Source organism: Myotis daubentonii, chromosome 1, assembly GCF_963259705.1.
Source record: "Myotis daubentonii chromosome 1, mMyoDau2.1, whole genome shotgun sequence".
In the NCBI taxonomy this organism is placed as follows: Eukaryota; Metazoa; Chordata; class Mammalia; order Chiroptera; family Vespertilionidae; genus Myotis; species Myotis daubentonii.
Genome location: NC_081840.1, coordinates 32899907 through 32919760, shown reverse-complemented (window position 1 = coordinate 32919760; position 19854 = coordinate 32899907). Strand labels below are relative to the sequence as shown.

Here is a 19854-nt window from a genome sequence, read left to right as displayed (position 1 = left end):
TCTACTTTGTTGGCATATAATTATTTATAGATAGTTTTTAGATTTCGGCATCTTTTGTCTTTTTCTTCGTCAATCTAGCTAAAGGTTGTCAATTTTGCTAATCTTTTCAAACTACCAAGTTTTTTTTTAATTGTTTTTTTTTCTTTTTTGTTCTCTATTTCATTTATGTTCTTTCTAATCATTATTTCCTTCTTTTTGCTAGTTTTCCATTTAGTTTGCTCTTCTTTTTCTAATTCCTTAAGGTATAACATTAAGTTACTGATTTGAGGTCTTCTTAACGTAAGCATTAAGTGCTATAAACTTTTCTCTTAGCTCCACCTTCTCTGTATCGCATGTTTTGTGTGTTGTTTTTTCATTTTCATTCATCACTAAGTATTTTCTAATTTCCTCTTTGATATCTTCTTTGACCCATGGCTTGTTTAACTGTATACTGTTTAATTTCCACATATTCATGAATTTTCAACTTTCCTTTTTTTTTTCCATTTCTGGTTTCATTTCATTGTGGTCAGAGAGGATGCTTTGTATGATTTCAGTCTTAAGACTTGTTTTGTGGCCTACCATATGTTCTGTCCAAGAGAGTGTTCCATGTACATTTTTAAAAACTGTATATTCTCTCCCCAGCATTTCCTCCTTAGCTTTAGGCGGTCTATTATATCTCTCAACCGTATCTTTTTCCCCAGGTAGTGATGAGTGTCTTGTGCCATTTCTTCAGGTAGCCTCCAGACAAGATAGAACAGACAAGCACAATAATTTGCTTGTAATATCTGCTGTTTCCTCTGGGGCCAGGGGTCCTGGTCCAGCACAGGGATGATGGGCTGCTGAGCTGGGGAGGTTATGGGGCAAGGGCAAGTAACACTTCCACAAAAGTATGCTACCATTTTTAAGTAGCTTTTTTTCTTTATTCAGCCTTCCCTTGGTTGCTATAAACCTTTAACTGTTTTTCAGAGTTTGACAAAGTTGTTTCTGACTGACAGTTTTTACTTATTTCCAATGTTTCTGTGGAGGGATGGAAGTTTGGAGCTGCCTTCTCTACCATTTTCCTAATGTTCTGGTCCCTCATTCATATCTGTAATTCATTTTTGTCTTCTTGACCACCATATGTAATCACTCAGTCTTACTCATGTTTCTATTACCCTCTCCTGGTAAGTGGAGGTGACATTACCTTGGCCATATTTAACTTCTCTGAGCCATGACTTGCTCTTTAGAAATTGAGGTTAATCTTCTTTCCTCCCCTCTTTCCTCCTTCAGTGGGTTTTTATGAAAACCAAATAAGAATAGAAACATGAAAAGTATTTGTATACAGTTAATCTGATTATATAATCTATTGACCTGCACCTTATCAATGGCTTATTTTCTTTTGTCATTGAAATATGACTCATCAAAACCATGGAGTAGAAGTAAGTTAAACTGCAAGCTCTGAACCTATTCTCTGTTCTACATATTTTGTCAGCAAATTATGGTTACAGCAGAACATGCATATTTTTGCATCACTACAGACTAAAATGCTTGCCCTTGAGCAAAGAAAGAAAGGAAGCACACTAGGGGAAAACTCACATTGTCAAATTCCTTTCACTCTTTTGTAATCAAATCTGAGTTTAAACATTGCCAATTACCTAGAGCATTAAAGCATCAATTGATTAAAATGCTGTACCTCAGTTTTCTGCGTTTTAGAGATCATTCTTAACCTTTCTTTATGCTATGCTATTTTTAAAGCATTAAATATGAGATCTTTAGTTTCTTGTTTATATGTAGTATCTAAAATGTTTGCCCAAATTAGCCAAAATAAGTTTGCAAATATATTTGTTTATACTAGCATAAAAGCTGATTTCCTCCTAATGCCTTAAAAATTATAAAATTCCATAAGAATTATAAAACTACAAATTGTCCAAGTTCTAATAAGCCAGGCACTTCAATTTTAGTTTCTAGAACTAATAATTTTCTATGAGAAATTATCCCTAGTTTCCTTGCTAGTAATGAGAACCATTTTATTGTCTTAACTATTCATAGGAAAATAAATAATGAGAATTCAAGGAGTTTTCATGCAAACATAACTATTAAGGAGTGTTAAGTCTTTGTTCACTGTGAGGAAATAAATGTTTAGAAAATTCTTATTGTAAATATGACTTTAACAGTTTTCCAAAGCCAATAAAATAACTCTTTGACCACCTAATGAAAAATTCAGTCAGTGCAATTAAGCAGCGAATATAAAGACATTAATCAGAATTTCAAAGTTCCTAAGAACCACTTACTATCATCATGTGGGCCCAAGTGCTTTTCACTCATCAAGTCTCAGCAATGCTTTCTTGTGCAAGGTAAACTTCTTTAGGTGTAAGGATATTTCCAAAATTATAGACTCCTATTGTGTTCAGAAATCTTTTCTAGAGACATAGGTAGCATTTCCTTTTTAAAAAATTCATCTTCTGAGTCATGGAAAAAACTTCTTATTTAAGAGAGAAGCCAGGTACAGTACGTTGGCCTCTATCCAGAACTCGTTGCCAGGAAAAAGATGGAGTCTCCATATGAAGGAATTTTAACATTATGTGTATTCTTTTTTTTTATTTGGAATAAACTTGAATACAAAATGGATTTCTTATAAGAAACACTTTATAATATGTGCCCAGACCTGAGGTTGAATAAATCTTTTGTCATTCTTCTCTGTAACCACAAGACAAGAAGGGCATAAGCCATTGGGATACTTCGTAAAATTCCTTTATAAGCACATACTTTATTTTTTATGAATCAAGATCACATGAGTAATTTTAGTACTTTAATTATATTGTGCTAATACACTGAGTGGCCAGATTATTATGACCACCTGGCGTTTGTAGGCAAATTAGCTATAATTTTGTGCTGAAGTTGCTAGAAGGCCAGACCATTATAAATAGGGAAGCAGGTTGTTTATGACAGTAGAAGTGATTTTTTTCTGAAGATATGGGTAAACAATGCGATTTAACATCCTTTGAACGTGGGATATATATGATTATATATATATACACACATACATACATACATACATACATACATACATACATACACTGAGTGGCCAGATTATTATGACCACCCCATCAGTACTTCGTTGGGCCACCTTTTGCCTTCAATACTGTGGTGATTCTTCTTGGCATTGACTCCACGAGATGTTGAAAGGTGATGCGAGGAATCTGACACCATGCCTGATGAATAGCACTGTCCAGTTCTGTAAGATGTGATGGTTGTGGAACCAGCTGCCTGATGGCTCTTTTAACTTCGTCCCACAAATGCTCAATTGGATTGAGATCTGGTGATTGTGGGGGCCACCTAAGCAAGGTAAAGTCTCCCTCATGTTCTTGAAACCACTCCTGCACAATACGAGCACCGTAGCATGGTGCATTATCTTGTTGGAAGAAGCCATCTCCATTGGGATACACCATCAACATGACAGGATGAACTTGATCAGCAATGATACTTAGGTATGTTGTGCTATTCAGACATTCCACATGAATTAAAGGGCCCAAATCATGCTAGGAAAACATGCCCCAAACCATAACACTGCCCCCACCAGCTTGAAGGGTTGTACTCATGCATGTGGGGTGCATGCTTTCATGCTGTTTCCGCCAAATTCTCACTCTGCCATCTGCATGATGCAACTGGAAACGTGATTCATCGGACCACATGACTTTTTTCCAATGCTCGACTGTCCAATCCTTGTGTTCCTGTGTGAATTGGAGACGTTTTATCTTGGTAACTGCAGACAGTAAAGGTGTTTGAACAGGCCTTCGGCTTCCATATCCCATAACGATGTACGGCTAATTTGCCTACAAACGTCAGGTGGTCATAATAATCTGGCCACTCACGTTCAAATATATCCCACGTTCAAAGGCTGTTAAATCGCGTTGTTTACCCATATCTTCAGAAAAAAAATCACTTTTACTGTCCTGGTAAAAAACCTGCTTCCCTATTTATAATGGTCTGGCCCTGTAGCAACTTCAGTGTGAAATTATAGCTAATTTGCCTACAAACGCCAGGTGGTCATAATAATCTGGCCACTCAGTGTATATGGCACTTACATACAAATAGTAATTGGAAATATTTTTTAACTATATGAATTGTTATGTGGTTTTTGCTGAGTACAGCCTGAGAAAATAATACAACTGAGTGAGTGTATTTGGCGCCACTCAGCAATCATTTTGCACAAATCCACGGTTGGTTTATCTCTCTTTTCCCACAATGGGTTTCTCAAATCTTCTACATTCCCTCTTTCAGACTCAGCAGCTAACCTATTAACCCACTGTACAAAGAAAATATAAGTATGAATGTATTCCCTCAAAAGTCAACCCCAACTATAAACTTGTCTGTTTGTACACATTGTTAGATCCTCTGTCCATCCTTACACGCAGAAGGGTTATCCTTTACTTAAAGCTACTCCTGCCATCTGTCTTGTGTGGTCTACTTTGACCTTCAACTCAGGGATGTTACACCATCAAGTTGGTCTCCACCTCTTTTTCAAATCTTCTCTGTTAGAGAAGAGGGAGTAGTCAGGATTTAACACCATATCTGTTTGATTCTAAAGCTATATTATAATAGTTTTCAAACTTATAAAAGAAACAGACTATTTAAAAAATACATCTTTCTAGGACCCCAAAAGATGAAAGCATAACTACTCTGATACAATGGGTGATAGTTCTAGGTTGTCCCCCTTCCTTTCTGCCCTTATAATGCCCTAAAGGCATTTACTTAGAACTGAGAAAGGCAATTTAAAAGGTAAAGTGATTTATATTAAATCCCAAGCCTGTATTTATTAGTTTTAAACTCATATTTCCAGCTGGATCCTGAAAATTTCTATTTTTCTACCTGTGTGTCAGACAAGTACCTCTATTCCTTCTTTGTGAAAACTTTTCTAACTACTGTATATTCTGTTGTGGTGAAACTTCCTAATCCAGTCAGTCTTCTGTGTCCCAGACTTGGGAGTTGTTAAACGACTTATTTTCTTGCTGCTATCTTACATATAATTAGACTGTTAAGATCCTTAGGGTCATAACCCCTAGAGGCACTCATAATCATTATCTTTGCCCCTCTTTTCACCCTCTCTTTCTCCAGTCTATCTTTCATACAAAGATTTATAAAATTCAGGTCAGATTACATTACTCATCCATTAACATTTTTCATGAGTACCCATTATTTATTTTAAAAAATATTCAAGGCATACAGAGGGCCCTTCAAATTTGACACTCAGAATATACCATGTTCTCTCAGGCCTCCATACATTTTGTGCTTTCCCCCTTTTTGGATACCCTCTTTGCCTCTTTATGTATCTGAAAATTATTGTTCTCCCTTCATATACCAACTTATGAACTATGTTTTCTGCCAGCACTCTCCTGTCTTCTCCAGGTGTCCAGTTTTCTTATACTTAAAAATTGTTTCTTTTCATGTCTTCTTTTACACTTGACTTTGAGCTCCTTGGGAACAGGGACTGTCTTCTCATTTAGCACCTAGCAAAGTACTGGTATACTAGTATAGTAAGTGTTTCAGATGTGTTAATTGAATAAATGGATTCTTTCCAAGAAGATAAAATTTTTTAACCTGTCTGGATGTCAGCTGCTTTATCTGTTTATGAGGCGGTGGGATAAGATTATTTTTTTCTTATTAAAGAAGTCCCTCTAACATTCCTTGTAATACTGGTTTGGTGGTGATGAACCCTGTTAGCTTTTTCTTGTTTGGGAAGCTCTTTATTTTTCCTTCAGTTTTAAATGATAGGCTTGCTAAAGTAATCTTGGTAGGACCTTGCTTTTCATCACTTTGAATATTTCGTGCCAGTTCCTTCTGGCCTGAAAAGTTTCTGTTGAGAAATTAGCTGACAATCTTATGGGAAGCTCCCCTGTAGGTAACTGTCTTTCTCTTGCTGCTTTTAAGACTCTCTTTTTGTCTTTAACCTTTGCCATTTAAATTATGATGTGTCTTGGTGTGAGCCTGGGATAAGATAATTTCATTATAATGTCCTCTCTCAGTTTTAGGATTCTGAATTACTTCCATTATTGTACTGTGTATACAGTCTTTACCTACTGTTCTTCTCGTTTACTTTATAAAACATTTAAAATTTATTTTCAGTAAACACCTGTAGGATTAATCTGAAGTGTATCTTTAAGGATGTGATTTATCTCCTTGGTATTTATTTTATGTCATTTCAAGCAAATCCTATTTTTATTCTATAAAACATTAGTTTTTACAAATGGAGGCCAATTAGGAACAAAATATATCAAAGTATTCTTAGTTTGGATTTTTTTTTAAAATTTTGTTAACTCACTGTGGCAGATTCACCCCAAGCATGATATGTAAATAAGAACACTATGTATCAGGCTGGTATTGCCCAGTGGTTGAGCGTTGACCCATGAACCAGCAAATCACGGTTTGATTTTATTTATTGGCTTATTTTAATTATTTTGGAAATAATTTTTCTACTATAAGATGGAATTCAAGAAAATAGTAGCTTTTTCTTTCCTTTATCCTTTAAAAGTGATGAAATAAGAAACATAGGTTTAAATTAAACATTTAAAAAATTGAATTAAACTTTTAAAACTTTTGACTTTCAAAAATAAGTCATATGTAAGTGATTAGAATGTGTTTTTAATTAAAATATTATACCAGCATATGCAGAGTCATAATGCATTGCCAGAAAATGTAGTTGGGAAGCAAAAGAGAATACTGAAAATGCTGCTATAATTTTTTAAGTAAGAGGAAAATATTTTCTTTACATAAGAAGTTTTTAGTTCAGATGGTATGTAACCAACTAACTGACTAATCTATTAAAGCATTCTGTTCCAGAAAAGCTACATTTTTTTTTATAAAATTGATTGCATTAGCACATTACTTAATGATAATGGGCATAGATTTTCTTTCCCCCAAAGTGATGCTGTGGTTTGCTCTTGGAAGAGAGTGCAAGTTTTCTGTGGGCTTAAGTATTAAAAATGCTTTTTAAAAACTTGAAATTGTTATGCATTAAACCAGAACTCTTGGAGCTTTTTCATATTTTATTGCTTATGGTCACTCGTCCCCTGAGTAGATATTTTATGAACTTGTTTCTACTTGCAGGAAAATAGAATTTTCCATAATTAAGAGAAAACATCAGTTATTTTATCCACTTGACTTTGTCTTTGCTTGTTATTGTTTGCTTTAGAGATTTATATGTTATTGACATGATTCAGATTCCAATGTGTGAAATAGAGCTTTTGAGAAAGTGCTTTGAATGGAAAAATAAATATCTTACAAAATATCTAGCTTTGGGTGTGCCCAGTTCTGTTTGAATTTCTTGTTTTTCTTTGCATTCACGGCTATATTCCATTTAGTATGTCTTTTTGAGTATAAAATTGGTTAACACACAGAGTTCAGCTTATGAGATAGGATAAAATCTCAAAGCAAATTTTAAATGTATCTATTAAAAATGCTAATATTTATAATTTAAATAAAGTTACACCCCATATCTCTGTCATTTTTATAGGCATCTTCTAATTTCCAGGAAACTTTCCCATTGTCTTCAGTAACTGATGTACAACTTGTGTTCCCTTCAATCCTCTGCCAAGCTTAATAGTTTGTGGTGGTAATTCTTCATATCCTCTGTGTTTTTATTTGCCATCTATTATTCTGGCCATTCAGAATTTTTATTTACTTTTAAAATTCTATACTCTCTGCTTCAAGTTAGGATGATTTATTATTTTTTTAATGTGATGGCTATTAGTGAATAGATATTTGTCTTGCTATCAAGAAACTTATCTAACAGGAAATGTATAACATTTTGTCACGGTACTTACAAGAGAGGTAAAGTACTGTGCAAATTCAGAGGAGGAAAGAAATAATTCTGCTTGGACAATCCAGAGGAGGTGGCATCTAAATTATTGTTAAATATTTCAAACATAGAGGAATACAGAGAGTAGAATATAAAAACTATAATTCTGCCACTCAGAATTAACAAATATTATTTTCAAAATTCTAAAGGTCACATCTCTCTTCCTCTGAACAAAACAAAGTATAGAATGCTTAACCTTAGATTTCCTCCTTCCATTTTTCTTGTTTTTGTTACCAGTGTATGATGATGTTGGTGGTTTTGGCTCATCTTTGTTCCTTGTGTTCTGTTTTTCCCATTGGGGTTTAATTTTCCTTCTTGCTGAAATACCTCCTTTAATGGTTCTTTCATATTTTCTGTCTTTTAGTTCTGCTAAATTCTTTGTGTTTTTTCTCACATCTTCCAACTCAGTAATTTCAACTGCTTAACATGTCCATTGAGATTTTTATTCCCAGAATTGCTGTTTGATTTTTTAAATTGTCTTTTTATATTGTCTTTTTCCTTGCCTTTTGGCACCTATTTCTTTCTGCATAATTTTTGACTCCCTCAAACTGAACTACAGTCCTTCGGTATCCCCAAGGGATAGTTCTATGATTTCTTTTCTACTCATACTCCTAGACTTTCTTGTGACTATCCCTAGGCAAGTGAGCAAAATTTCCTACAAGTTGTTTTACAGATGGGACAGCATTTTGTAGATCTAGGTTAATATGCAGGGGCCAAGCCCAGTTCCTACTTCTGACAGGACTGAGACCCATCTCATGTCCCTCATATGGGTGTTGAATCACTGGTACCCAGTACCTTTCTGAACTTTAGCCTCTGCTCATGCTCTGATTTTGAGTTCCCATATAATTTCTGGCACCTGAAAGTTTTCTTGCTTTTAAGGTTAGTTGTTTATTTTATTGTTTTTGTTTGTTGTAATATATATAATACATAATACACACACACATATCACATTTTGTGTTGCATAGGGAAGCTTCTCATGATTCCATTTATTTATTTATTTATTTTCCTTATTGATTTTTAGAGAGGAAGGGAGAGGGATAGAGAGGTAGAAACATCAATGAAAGAGAAACATCATCGATTGGCTTCCTCCTGCATGCCCCCCACTGGGGATTGAGCCAGCAACCCGGGCATGTGCCCTGACTGGGAATCGAACAGGAACCTCTTGGTTCATGGGTCAGTGCTCAACCACTGAGTCATACCAGCTGGGTTCATGTATCTGTTTAAAGTTGAGGGGTTGACATTTGAACTAAGGCTTTGGAAGGTAGGCAATGGTGAGGGCATTCCAAGATAATAAAACACCATAAGTAAAGATATGGAATGTAGTTATAATGTTTTCATAAGAAATAACTGAAAACCTGATGATTGACTTTGGCTTAAGTTTAGTGTACATGGAAACGACTAATGGGAAATATGTTTAGAATCAAGTACAGTAGGCCTTGAATGGTAGGCTAAGGAATTTGGACTTTATTCTACATACTGCAGGGAGCCAATGTATTTGTGTGAGAGTGATGCAGTGCTTTGCCCTAAGATTAATTTAGTAACTATGAATAGGTTGGAATAGAAAAAATATACTGTACATAGGGGGATCAGTTAAGAGACAGTTAACAGTAATCTAAGAAAGGGGTTATAAAGAGCTGAAATAGACAACAATAGTGGCAAAGAAGATGACGTGAATTAGATATCTGTAGAGAGAGAGTGTGATGTATGTTTCTCATTGGTGTGCAGGAGAAAGAGGATTCCAAGATGACCCTAAGAGTACATTGAAACTATTAAGAGAAACTAAGAGGTACACAGAGAGGGTAGGTTTGTAAAGGAAGATGAGTTGAGTTATGAAAATAATAACTTTGCAGTACCATTGGGACACCCAAGCAGATAAAAATGCTGGGCTATAACTAAGATGGGCAAAGGGACAAAAGATAGAATTGTAGGGTTTAGTAGAACAGAGGTGATAAATGAAGCCATACATTTCAGAGATAGAGTCAAGAGTAGGAGAAGAGGAGGTAAACCAAAAGGAAAACTAGTAATTAGGAAGCAGGTGGAAAAAGAGAAATTTTGAAAATCATTTGTCAAAGGGTAGAAGTGTGGCCCAGATTATAGGCATTGTTATAGAAGCCAGAGGCTAAGAGCATTTCACAGCTGTTGGCTGTCTCCAGATTTTTAGAGAGGTCGAGGAGGGTGAGTACAGAAAAATGGCCATTTAATGGTGATGGGAATCAAAATACTGGTTATGAAGAATAAGAGGAAGGATAGTCAGTCAGAGAGGAAATAATGTAGCATTTTAACTTTTGAAATAAAATATACTAGGCTATGGGCCCAGCTGGCATGGCCCAGTAGTTGAGCATACACCTATGAACCAGGAGGTCACGGTTTGATTCTCGGTCAGGTTATATGCCCAGGTTGCGGGCTTGATCCCCAGTGTGGGGCATGCAGGAGACAGCCAGTCAATGATTCTCTCTCATCATTGATGTTTCTATCTCTTTCTCCCTTTCCCTTCCTCTCTGAAATCAATAAAAATGTTTTTTTTAAAGAAAAAATATACTAAGCTATGCATAGGATTGTGAAATATAGATCTGTACGTATATGCTTGTGTATATATAAATGTGTTATATATGTAAGTGTGTAAAATTTTTTGCCGGGGTCCAACCCCAGCAGGTCCAGGAGTTCCCAAAGGCGTAGACGGAGTCGGCGAAGAAGGAAGGACACGGAGACAGTGTTCAGTTGATCAGCAGCCTAGCCAGGATCTCTAGCCAGGACCTCCAGCCAAGTTCTGGTCTGGATCTCCAGAGAGGTTCTGCTTAGGATCTCCAGCCAGGTTCTGTGGCCATGTTCCCTTGCTAGGTTCTCCAGCCAGGTTCTGTCCAGGTTCTCCAGCCAGGTTCAGTCACCAGGTTCTAGTCAGGTTCTCTTGCCAATTTCTGTAGTCAGGTTCAGTCCAGGATCTTTTGCCATGTTCTCTCCAGCGAAGTTCTTCTGTCTGTAGGTTCTGTGTAGGTTCTGTCTTCTTGGCTCTCTTCTTAAGTTCTGTCTCTCTCTGTCTTGTTACATCTGTATTTATACCAGTTGATTCAATCCTATCAATCTCTATTACAAAGGTTAGGGCCTTTCTTATCTCCATTCCAGGGAGTAAAGATTATGCAGCTTAAGCATGATTGTTTGTAGTTAAAGTGATTAATTACCCGCCTGGCACTTAGTTAAGGGGTTTTATTCCCTCCCTAACTTCAGGGGAAAATCCCTACCTGGGGAAACAACCTTTCTCGGAGAGGTGACCTTGGTTAAAACACAGTGCCAAGAAGGTGAGCAAACATATTAAGAACAGTATGCCATATATGCCAGGTCCCTTGACAGCAAGGATGGACCGGCTCCCGGCAATTTTTCCCTTTTGTTTTTTAATAAGTAGGTATTGGTGTACTTGGGTTGCTCTGTTACCCTATGGTAAAAGATTAACAAGCAGGTCTACTCCTTATATTTTGTCTAATTTAAAAAAACAACACAGAAACGACCTCTACTTAGACCTTCATATTTGGGGTACAGTAAAAGGCAGAAGAGAGAGGGCAACATTATTATTGTTGGAATAGATGTAAGAATAGATAGGAAAGTCACAGAGTTGGGAAAGGAGAGGTACATACTAATTACCAGAAGGTAAAATATTTTGGAAATTTGGGCTATGAAAAGCCTATTCATCATGAAAGCATATTTTGTATAATAGTATCAAAGAGAATACATAAGGTGGACAGGGACACTACTCTTTATAGAATGTCTGTTAGATGCCAGTTGCTTTACATATCTTTTCTCGTTTAATCTTCTAAAAAATACTATGAGGTATTGTCTTACTTTTACAGATAAGGAAACTGAGGCTTGAAAAATAAAAAGCACTGTCCAAATCATAATGTTAATAAATTGTTCAAGGAGGGATTCAAAGTCAAATGTATCCATTTCCAAAATCTTTGTCTTTTCTACTAAACTATGATGTCTTTTTTAAAAATATATATTTAATTTTTTACAGAGAGGGAGGGAGAAGGATAGAGAGTTAGAAACACCAATGAGAGAGAAACATCGATCAGCTGCCTCCTGCACACTCCCTACTGGGTGTGTGCCCGCAACCAAGGTACATGCCCTTGACTGGAATCAAACCTGGGACCCTTCAGTCTACAGGCCAACGCACTATCCACTGAGCCAAACCGGTTAGGGCTAAACCATGATATCTTTATGTATTTATGTAGTACAGGGAAAGATGGGAAGTGATGTGGGACAGAAAACTGAGGTTGTTTATTTTAGTTTAGAGAGTTTGCCATCAATAGAAAACCACACCAATGAGAAGAGTTTTCCTTTTGCAAACTTTGGAGAGTGCTTGACTACCATTGAAAAAGGAACAAAATTGAATTTGTTTTCTCCATATGGAATCTTAGTAGCTATAAGTAGTAATATTAGCTAAAACCAAGGTCGGCTAAGAATGGTTCAAACAGTTATTTTCATGCCAATATTGACTGAATTAATGACAGCTGCAGTTGTGACTATTCTCTGTGCACTACTTGACTATTTAGTCAGGGGCACTGACGTCTTTTCCCTTAGATTGCCAAATTAAAAAAAAAAATGACAACAGCTACTACAATAGCTGTTTGTGTTGATGAATCCAAATTATACCTATTTTTTGGTCAGATTGGAAAAATACATTTTTTTGTTGTGCTGTAGAATCTTTGGCCCTTTATTTATTTATTTTTTATTTTATTTTTTTATTTATTTATTTTAATTCTTCATTAGTTAAGGTATTACAAATGTGTCCTCATCCCCCCCATTGAACCCCATCCTCCCCCTCCTCCCCCCCCCCTCCCACACACACACACACTCATGCTCTCATCCCCCTGTTGTCCATGTCCATTGGTTTGGCTTATATGCATGCATACAAGTCCTTTGGTTGATCTCTTCTCCTTGCCCCCTCCCTCCCCTACTTTCCCTCTGGGGATTAATAGTCTGATTGCTGTTTCTCTGTCTTTAGATCTGTCCCTGTTCATCGGTCTATGTTGTTCTCTATATTTCACAAATGAGTGAAATCATGAGGTATTTATCTTGTAGAATTTTAGTAATTGATTTATGTGTGCCATGAGATGAAAAAGGTTAAAAATTGCTGTCATAAGGAGTCTCTCTATAATCAACTGCTTTTTTCCAGTCCACGATGCAGCCAAATACTTAGCTTATTTAAATGATCAGGTTCCTAACAATAACTTTTCAATGGCTCTCCACTGCCCTGTGAATAAATTTCACAGTTCTTAAACATTCCTATAATGACTTTAAACAAAATTGAATTTATTGGCGTGACATTGGTTGTATAGGCCTTCTTTTGGATTCTATCTGCCTACATCTCTAGCTTCATCCTTAGCTGGAGACACCTTTTTGTATGTCTCAGTATGTGCGATGGCTTCTTGCTGCTTCATATGTGCTCTTCTGCTGAATCTCTGCTCTATTCCTCTGGCTCTTCCTCATCTTTTGGGTCTAAACATACCTGTCATTTTCTTAGGGAGACCTTTTCTAAACTTTCTCATGTTGGCTTCCCTTTTTATCCAAACCCATAGAGCCCTGATTTTCTCATTATATTAATTATTTAACATCTTTTTTTCCCTTGCTGAATTATAAGGTCCCATGAAAGCATGGAAAACAAGGTCCATGGAATCTTTGCTCTGTTTTATTCTCAGGGTTGCTTCAATACCTGGCACATATTAGGTACTCAGTAATTTTATTTTTATTATTTGAAGAATGAATGAGCTGCATACATATGAATTCCTGCATTTTCCCTGTCTCACCCTTAGGGAAAAATTACTCATCCTGCCTTTATAAAGATGTGATAAAATTTTTGGCACACATCTGTTAGCATGGACTTTTACTTCATAGTGAAAAATTAAATTAGACAAACTAGAATTGGACACTAGATTTTTAAAGGAAGTTTAAAAAATTTAGAAACTAGGATATTTATTTTTATAATATCTATTTTATTTCCACCACAGAAGTGGCACTTGTCCCTCACTGGGATATATAATATCTACATATCTACATATGGTTATTTTTATATGACTCTAATGTGATTTATTTTTAGATTTTTCATGAAACTTTGCCTTCTCTCTCCCCTGCTTATTATCTTCAATAAATTCATAGGAATGAGGATCATAATGTTTTAAGAATCAGTAAGTAAAAACATTATACCATTTTTCTGCTTACTCTCATCTAAATATATAAGAACAATACTGAAATTAGCCAAATGTAATTGTTGCTGAGATAAACATCTGATTTTGAGAAGTATATTTAGGATTTATAAAAAATCTTTTGGCCCTCACTGTTTGGCTCAGTGGATAGAGCGTCGGCCTGTGGACTGAAAGGTCCCAGGTTCGATTCCGGTCAAGGGCATGTACCTTGGTTGCGGGCACATCCCCAGGAGGAGGTGTGCAGGAGGCAGCTGATCGATGTTTCTCTCTCATTGATGTTTCTAACTCTCTATCCCTCTCCCTTCCTCTCTATAAAAAAATCAATAAAATATATTTTTTTAAAAATCTTTTGATTTTGTTTTCATGGCTCTATTCAGATATATCTCACCACACCTGATTCTTGAGATACTCCTTTATTTGTCTGTATTAAATTGATGGAATCTGTTCTTAGAGGTCTGTCCATTGAGCTATCCAGAACTACCAACTGCCAGTTGTTCATAGAATATATTACAATTCTATCTTTTGTGTGTTTGATAGTTCACACTCAAGTCAAGGAAGTATTCCTTTTGCTGTATAGTTTCATTAACTTTCAGTAATAGCTACCTCTCCTAAAATACCTAGTGGATTCTCTGATAGCAATAAATCTCACAGTTTATTTACTTCAGTTATAGTTCATAAAGACTTATGTGAGCATCCTGTGGCTTTTAATTTCCATATCTGAGCTTTGGTGTTCTGATGGTCTGAATGTCTGAAATAATTGGTCACTTGATTACCAAGTGTAGTAGTATAAATCTGAAACAGCTTTAATAATTAGTTTATTCAAGTTGTGTTCTCACTTGATAACTAGATAATAAAGCCAAGAGAAACATTATGACTGTTGTGGAAGTTTGTTCTATTTTTGCTTGTAATTCATGAAGCCATATGTTTTTATAACCAAACAGCCCTCAGAATTATGGACATTTCTGACATGTACTGCTTTCCCCATTTGTCTTAGAATATATGATGATCAGTTTCCCTCTGTAGATAGTTCATTATTCTGACCTCATGATTAAATTAGGATACCTGAGCACTAACCTCGATTTTCAGAATATTTCTTCTCTTTAGTGGTAATTGAGCACACTATTGCTCTGATTGTTTTTAAATCTCATTGAGATAGACTCCAGGTTGTTAATGTAAATCTTTTATAGCTTTGGCTGAATTTCTTACAAGAGCTCTTGATCTTGACAGCTGAGATCAGATGGCTGATCTCTCTTAATGGTACTTATATTTAAATTTTGTAGGCTAGGAGGCAGAACTACTTGGAACTGGTCTGTTTAATGCATGATGGCTTTAAATGCAAACTTTAAAAAATGGGCCACCTTGTAAAAATAAAATCTTAGTCTCTAGAGTTCACTCCCTTTCTTAGTTTAAACCAGTCCAAGTTTTTAACTATGTTGTTGTTTTTTTTCTTTTAACTCTCCATAGGGCCTGGTAATTTGAGGTAGAGGGAACTAATATGAACTTCACATTTTCATTTCAATTTAAATTCCAAGATTTTTTGATTCTCTGGAGCCAAAGTTTTTTAAGGGTTTTCATGGGGAGGTTATGACTGGAGGGGAAGAGTACTGCCTCTTGGTCTTGAGTGACGACCCTGCCCTCTGCCCCTCGCTCAGAACTCAAAGCATTGTTGAATAGCACTAAAATGAGCTGAGTCCTAGACTTCAGCCAGATGGTCAATATAGGGCTTTTAAAGGAAGGGAAATGGTAAAAGAGTAATCTCAGAGGAACTCTCTTATGTTAAAGAACAGAGAAAATGAAGTCTTTCTGAAGCTAAGTGTAAATTATACCACCTTCTTTGGGAGCAAAAGCTGCTAAATGTAACAGAAGAAAATGACAGTGTAGGAAATCAAAGTTCAGAAACAAACTTCAATGTGGTTTTCTAAAGCTTACTCCCCTCTAAGGATCCATTGCCTCCTTTCCTCCCCCTTCTCCGAAGTTTGTTTGAAAGGGATTTTGATGGGTAATGGCAAAGGAAGGCAACTTTAGACTGAGTGTAAGTTAGGGCATAAGATGCCCTTTGTACAGGAATTATCTTAGACAGGCTTTTGAAAACATACTTTTTTTAAGCCTTATTAAGAAAATAATCAAAGGTATGATTTTTAAATCTTTGAGTTTAGTCTGCTTTTAGTAAAAATAAGGTATAATAAGGTATAGATACCAAAATAAGCAAACTTCTTTTTTCCCCTCCTTGGTTTCTGCTTATAAGATTTACAGGTATTTAAAATAAACCCATGAAAAACAGAAATACTGCCCTGGGATTGGCTAAATAGTCAGAGCAATTACCTCTGGGCTCCAAAATCCAACTGAGCTTGACTTTTGGAAATAAATTTGGCTAAGACTTCTTCCTCATTCAGTTGTATAAAGGTGTACATGAAATGATACTGACCTCTGCCAGAAACCCCAGGAATCTTATTCAGTGATGTACTTGTAACGGTCATGAAAGAATTAAAATAACACAGATGTGGATTAATGTGAAAAAGTAGGCAAAATACAAAATTCTCTTTGTGTGGTTTCAATGTGGCAGATCCTTGAAAATACTTTGGTGTACCACAATAATTAAAGTGTTTAAGAACATTAAGTTAAGGTACCTAGAAAATAAAGCCCACAGTTGAATAACAGAATGAACTATGGTTTATTTTTGAAAATTGGAATTAATGTGGGTTGCCATGGTGAGAATAGGTTAAAATATTTAACAGTAACGGTTTTGTGCAGCCCTAGAGATCAAAAACAGCAATGTAAATAGGCAGATCTTTAAAGAATCATTCTCACAGACATGTTTCATGTAAATGATTGCTAGAAGGGAAATGCATTTTCTTCAGTGCTATGCTGAGAAATTTTAATTGACTTGGTTTGGGCAGTGAGAATCTACAACTTAGCATTAATAACTCAAATATAAAAATATTTGCTCATTGCGCTGGATTATGACTGTGTTCAAGAAACACTATTTTCAAACACTAATTAATCATTTTAAATATACTTTTTTTACACATTTATGGCATCACCGAGTATGACTGTTTATTACATTTTACCTATAAAAAGTTGAACTGTTTTATATACCTTTTATGGAAACAGTGCACAGTCATAAATTAAAAGATGCAACTGTTTTGGATATTTTACTGGTGGTCCTGTGTTTTCCTGCCAGCAGTGCAGCTGTTTCAGGTTTCTCAGGATAACATATAAAAAGCTGTATGTACACTGCAGGTTTATGCTTGAATTGCCAAGCCAGAGATGGTATGACTCAACTTTCCCAGAAGCAAGTTGTACCAAAATGTGATGAATCAAAACAGCTAGTTGCATAGTGGTTTGCATTACCACGATGAAAACCAGTTCTCATTTATGATAGTTGGCTTGTGAAAGTTGACAGGCATTCCTCTGTGGTACTTGAATTTTGCCATGAGTGAACAGTCATTGAAGCCAAGACTATGCTTTTCTTTTGAGAGTCTGAGGAAAGGATAAAGTCTGATACATTATCTGGAGTAATGATAAAAAATTAGGTGGAAACTTATATCAGGAATGAAACATTGCATTTCCAAGATACTCGTAAAAACTATTATTCACTTATTACTTGTGTGATAGTTATTTAGTTCCCAGTGATTTTATGCTGTGCCAGGTTGATTTTTAGATTTTCTAAGGTGATTTAACACTTACCTCATTTCTCGTGCATCAGAGTCTTAACAGTTTTCCATTTTATTGTGTTCTGGGAGGTAATAAACAGATATTTTTATGACCATGCAGTAGACTTGGTGAATTTTTATTTAAATTCTGTGGGACCTAAAGTTTTATCAAGAGTTTGACAATGACGATTTAATAATAGTAGTTTCCAAAGTGGGATTCATTCCACCAGGATATGTAAGATAGGATATAGGGAGGAATTATTGGAACTTAATTATTAAGTATCTTTATCTCATCCTTTAATTAGTATATATTTTATAATATACTTAGTATGTTAGTATATTATGTGTATAATTATGTATTATATACTAAATGTATGTAATTTATAAATAAGTATATACATTTTGGAGATGCATGCTCAAATATTTTTTACTGCTATAAATATATTATAAAAAAAGTTTGGAGGTCATTGTTCAATAAATATTTATTTCTCTTTTCCTTCCACTTTCCCCCTTTCCCCTTGGCAGAGAAGCAAAGGATTGAGTTAACACCTTGATTTGTGGCAATGTGAATAAATTACAGCCAATTCCAGGAGCTTACACCGCGTCTTACTTTGACCACTTTTTCTATTTGGCCTCTTATGTCGCCATATATTTTTTTAATCACACAAGCTTATTAAACATGGATACAAATGAAAAACAGACTCGTTATTATGTTAGAAATAATAAGTTGCTCATGCATCAAGACTTTGACACACAGGAAGTTTGAAGGAATGAGTAGAAAAGTTTCCAAGTTATTAAAATGTTCTGGTGCCTGATTTATTCATTTGCCCTACCCGTAATTCTAAGGTGGGTGAAGCTCCTTTACTTCCTGAGGCCTGAAGTAACAATGTGGTTTCTGAAACTAGGCATTAATGCAAAGCTGGAAATATTTGTTTTGCAACAGTGCTGGTAGTCATGCTAACAAGTTGCCCTACTTTGGATAGGATTCTCCAATTTTTTTTAAGCCTGTTTATCTACCTTTATCAAGGTAGAAAGTTTGAGTTGCTAAAAAATTACATGTGATTGAAGAAAAATAGTGTCTTTACACTGTCTTTTGAGATCAGTTCAAAAGTTTCTTCTGTATTTACTAATTGGGACATCCTTTTGAACTCAGGCTCAGTCTCAGAGATTTCTTTAACATGAAATTTTCTAAGGTTTCCTTTCCTGTAAAGAAGGAGACAATATATTTTGTAATTTTGAAACTATTAGTAGGTTCTCTTCCTTCTCTCAGTTGTTTATGTATTTGTTTCAGAACATACAGGGTTGGCAAAAGTAGGTTTACAGTTGAGTACACAAAACAGAGTTTATTCTTGTATTATTAACTATTGTGTTATTTATTTGTATTTTAACTAGGATTAAACTTACTTTTGCTCACCCCTGTGAATGCTGAGTAGATAAGCCTTCCCCATCTGTAATTCCTTAATAACAGGAATAGAGTTCAGTGTGCAAATGTCTATAACACAACCATCTTCCAAGATCATTCTCTATTCTGATATCCTTTTGACAGTGAGTACAACTTTTTATTCATGTATGCACACTTACTCTTCACTTAAAATTTTATTATATTTTAATTATAGGAAGGATAAAAAATAGAGATCAAAGCCCAAAACTTTGAAGGTTTTAAAAAAATGTAATGAATGATAAAGGATTAGATTAGTTGCATGGGGACTTACAAAGAGTGACAGGCAATTGGTCCATCTTCATCCAAGATGTTCCCACAAATCACCTCTAAGAATGCCTTCAAATAAATTTGAACAAAAGTAACCTTTTTAAAAGAAAACAAAAAGATAAAAAGTATAAATTATCATAGGGTAGTAGGCAATATCACATTAATATAAAGCAAATGAAAGAAAGAATGAAAAAACAGTATGGCGAGCAGAACTCAGCAGAGTATTCATAAAAGAAGACTTAAGTAAATGTGTCTGTGCCCAAATAAACATAATCAGTCAAACCAAAAATCCTTGGTTTTGTAATGAAGACAGAAACAAGCTGCAGTTGTCCCAAGCTCTGTGCTTAAGGAAGGGTTCATCGTTATAAATAAATCCTCTATAAATTAAGTATAGGTCTGAAGGGCTTATAAAATATTACCAAAAATCCTGCCACAAATGGTGCGACCCGTTTTCCCGGACTGGTAGGTTCCTCTGAGCATCCATGGGCT

At 35.4% G+C, this 19854-nt stretch overlaps 1 protein-coding gene and 1 long non-coding RNA gene across 3 annotated transcripts in view; one reads left to right on the top strand and one right to left on the bottom strand.

Moving 5' to 3' along the window:
* MNAT1 (MNAT1 component of CDK activating kinase) overlaps positions 1–19854 on the top strand; it is a 214358-nt gene that overhangs the window by 190475 nt on the left and 4029 nt on the right. Inside the window, exon 8 of one of the 2 annotated variants that reach the window (XM_059694834.1) lies at positions 13899–13995. The exons of the other annotated variant lie outside the window; for it this stretch is intronic. Within the exon in view, the coding sequence (XP_059550817.1) occupies positions 13899–13980 (82 nt within the window). The 3' untranslated portion in view covers positions 13981–13995. Of the gene's footprint in view, positions 1–13898; positions 13996–19854 lie in introns of those variants that run through there. 2 annotated transcript variants of the gene reach the window in all.
* On the bottom strand, positions 16706–19464 carry LOC132233520 (uncharacterized). The gene is made up of 3 exons (XR_009452653.1): positions 19370–19464; positions 17692–17740; positions 16706–17514 (listed from the first exon to the last, which is right to left on the bottom strand). It is a non-coding gene; the product is annotated as an uncharacterized LOC132233520 (long non-coding RNA).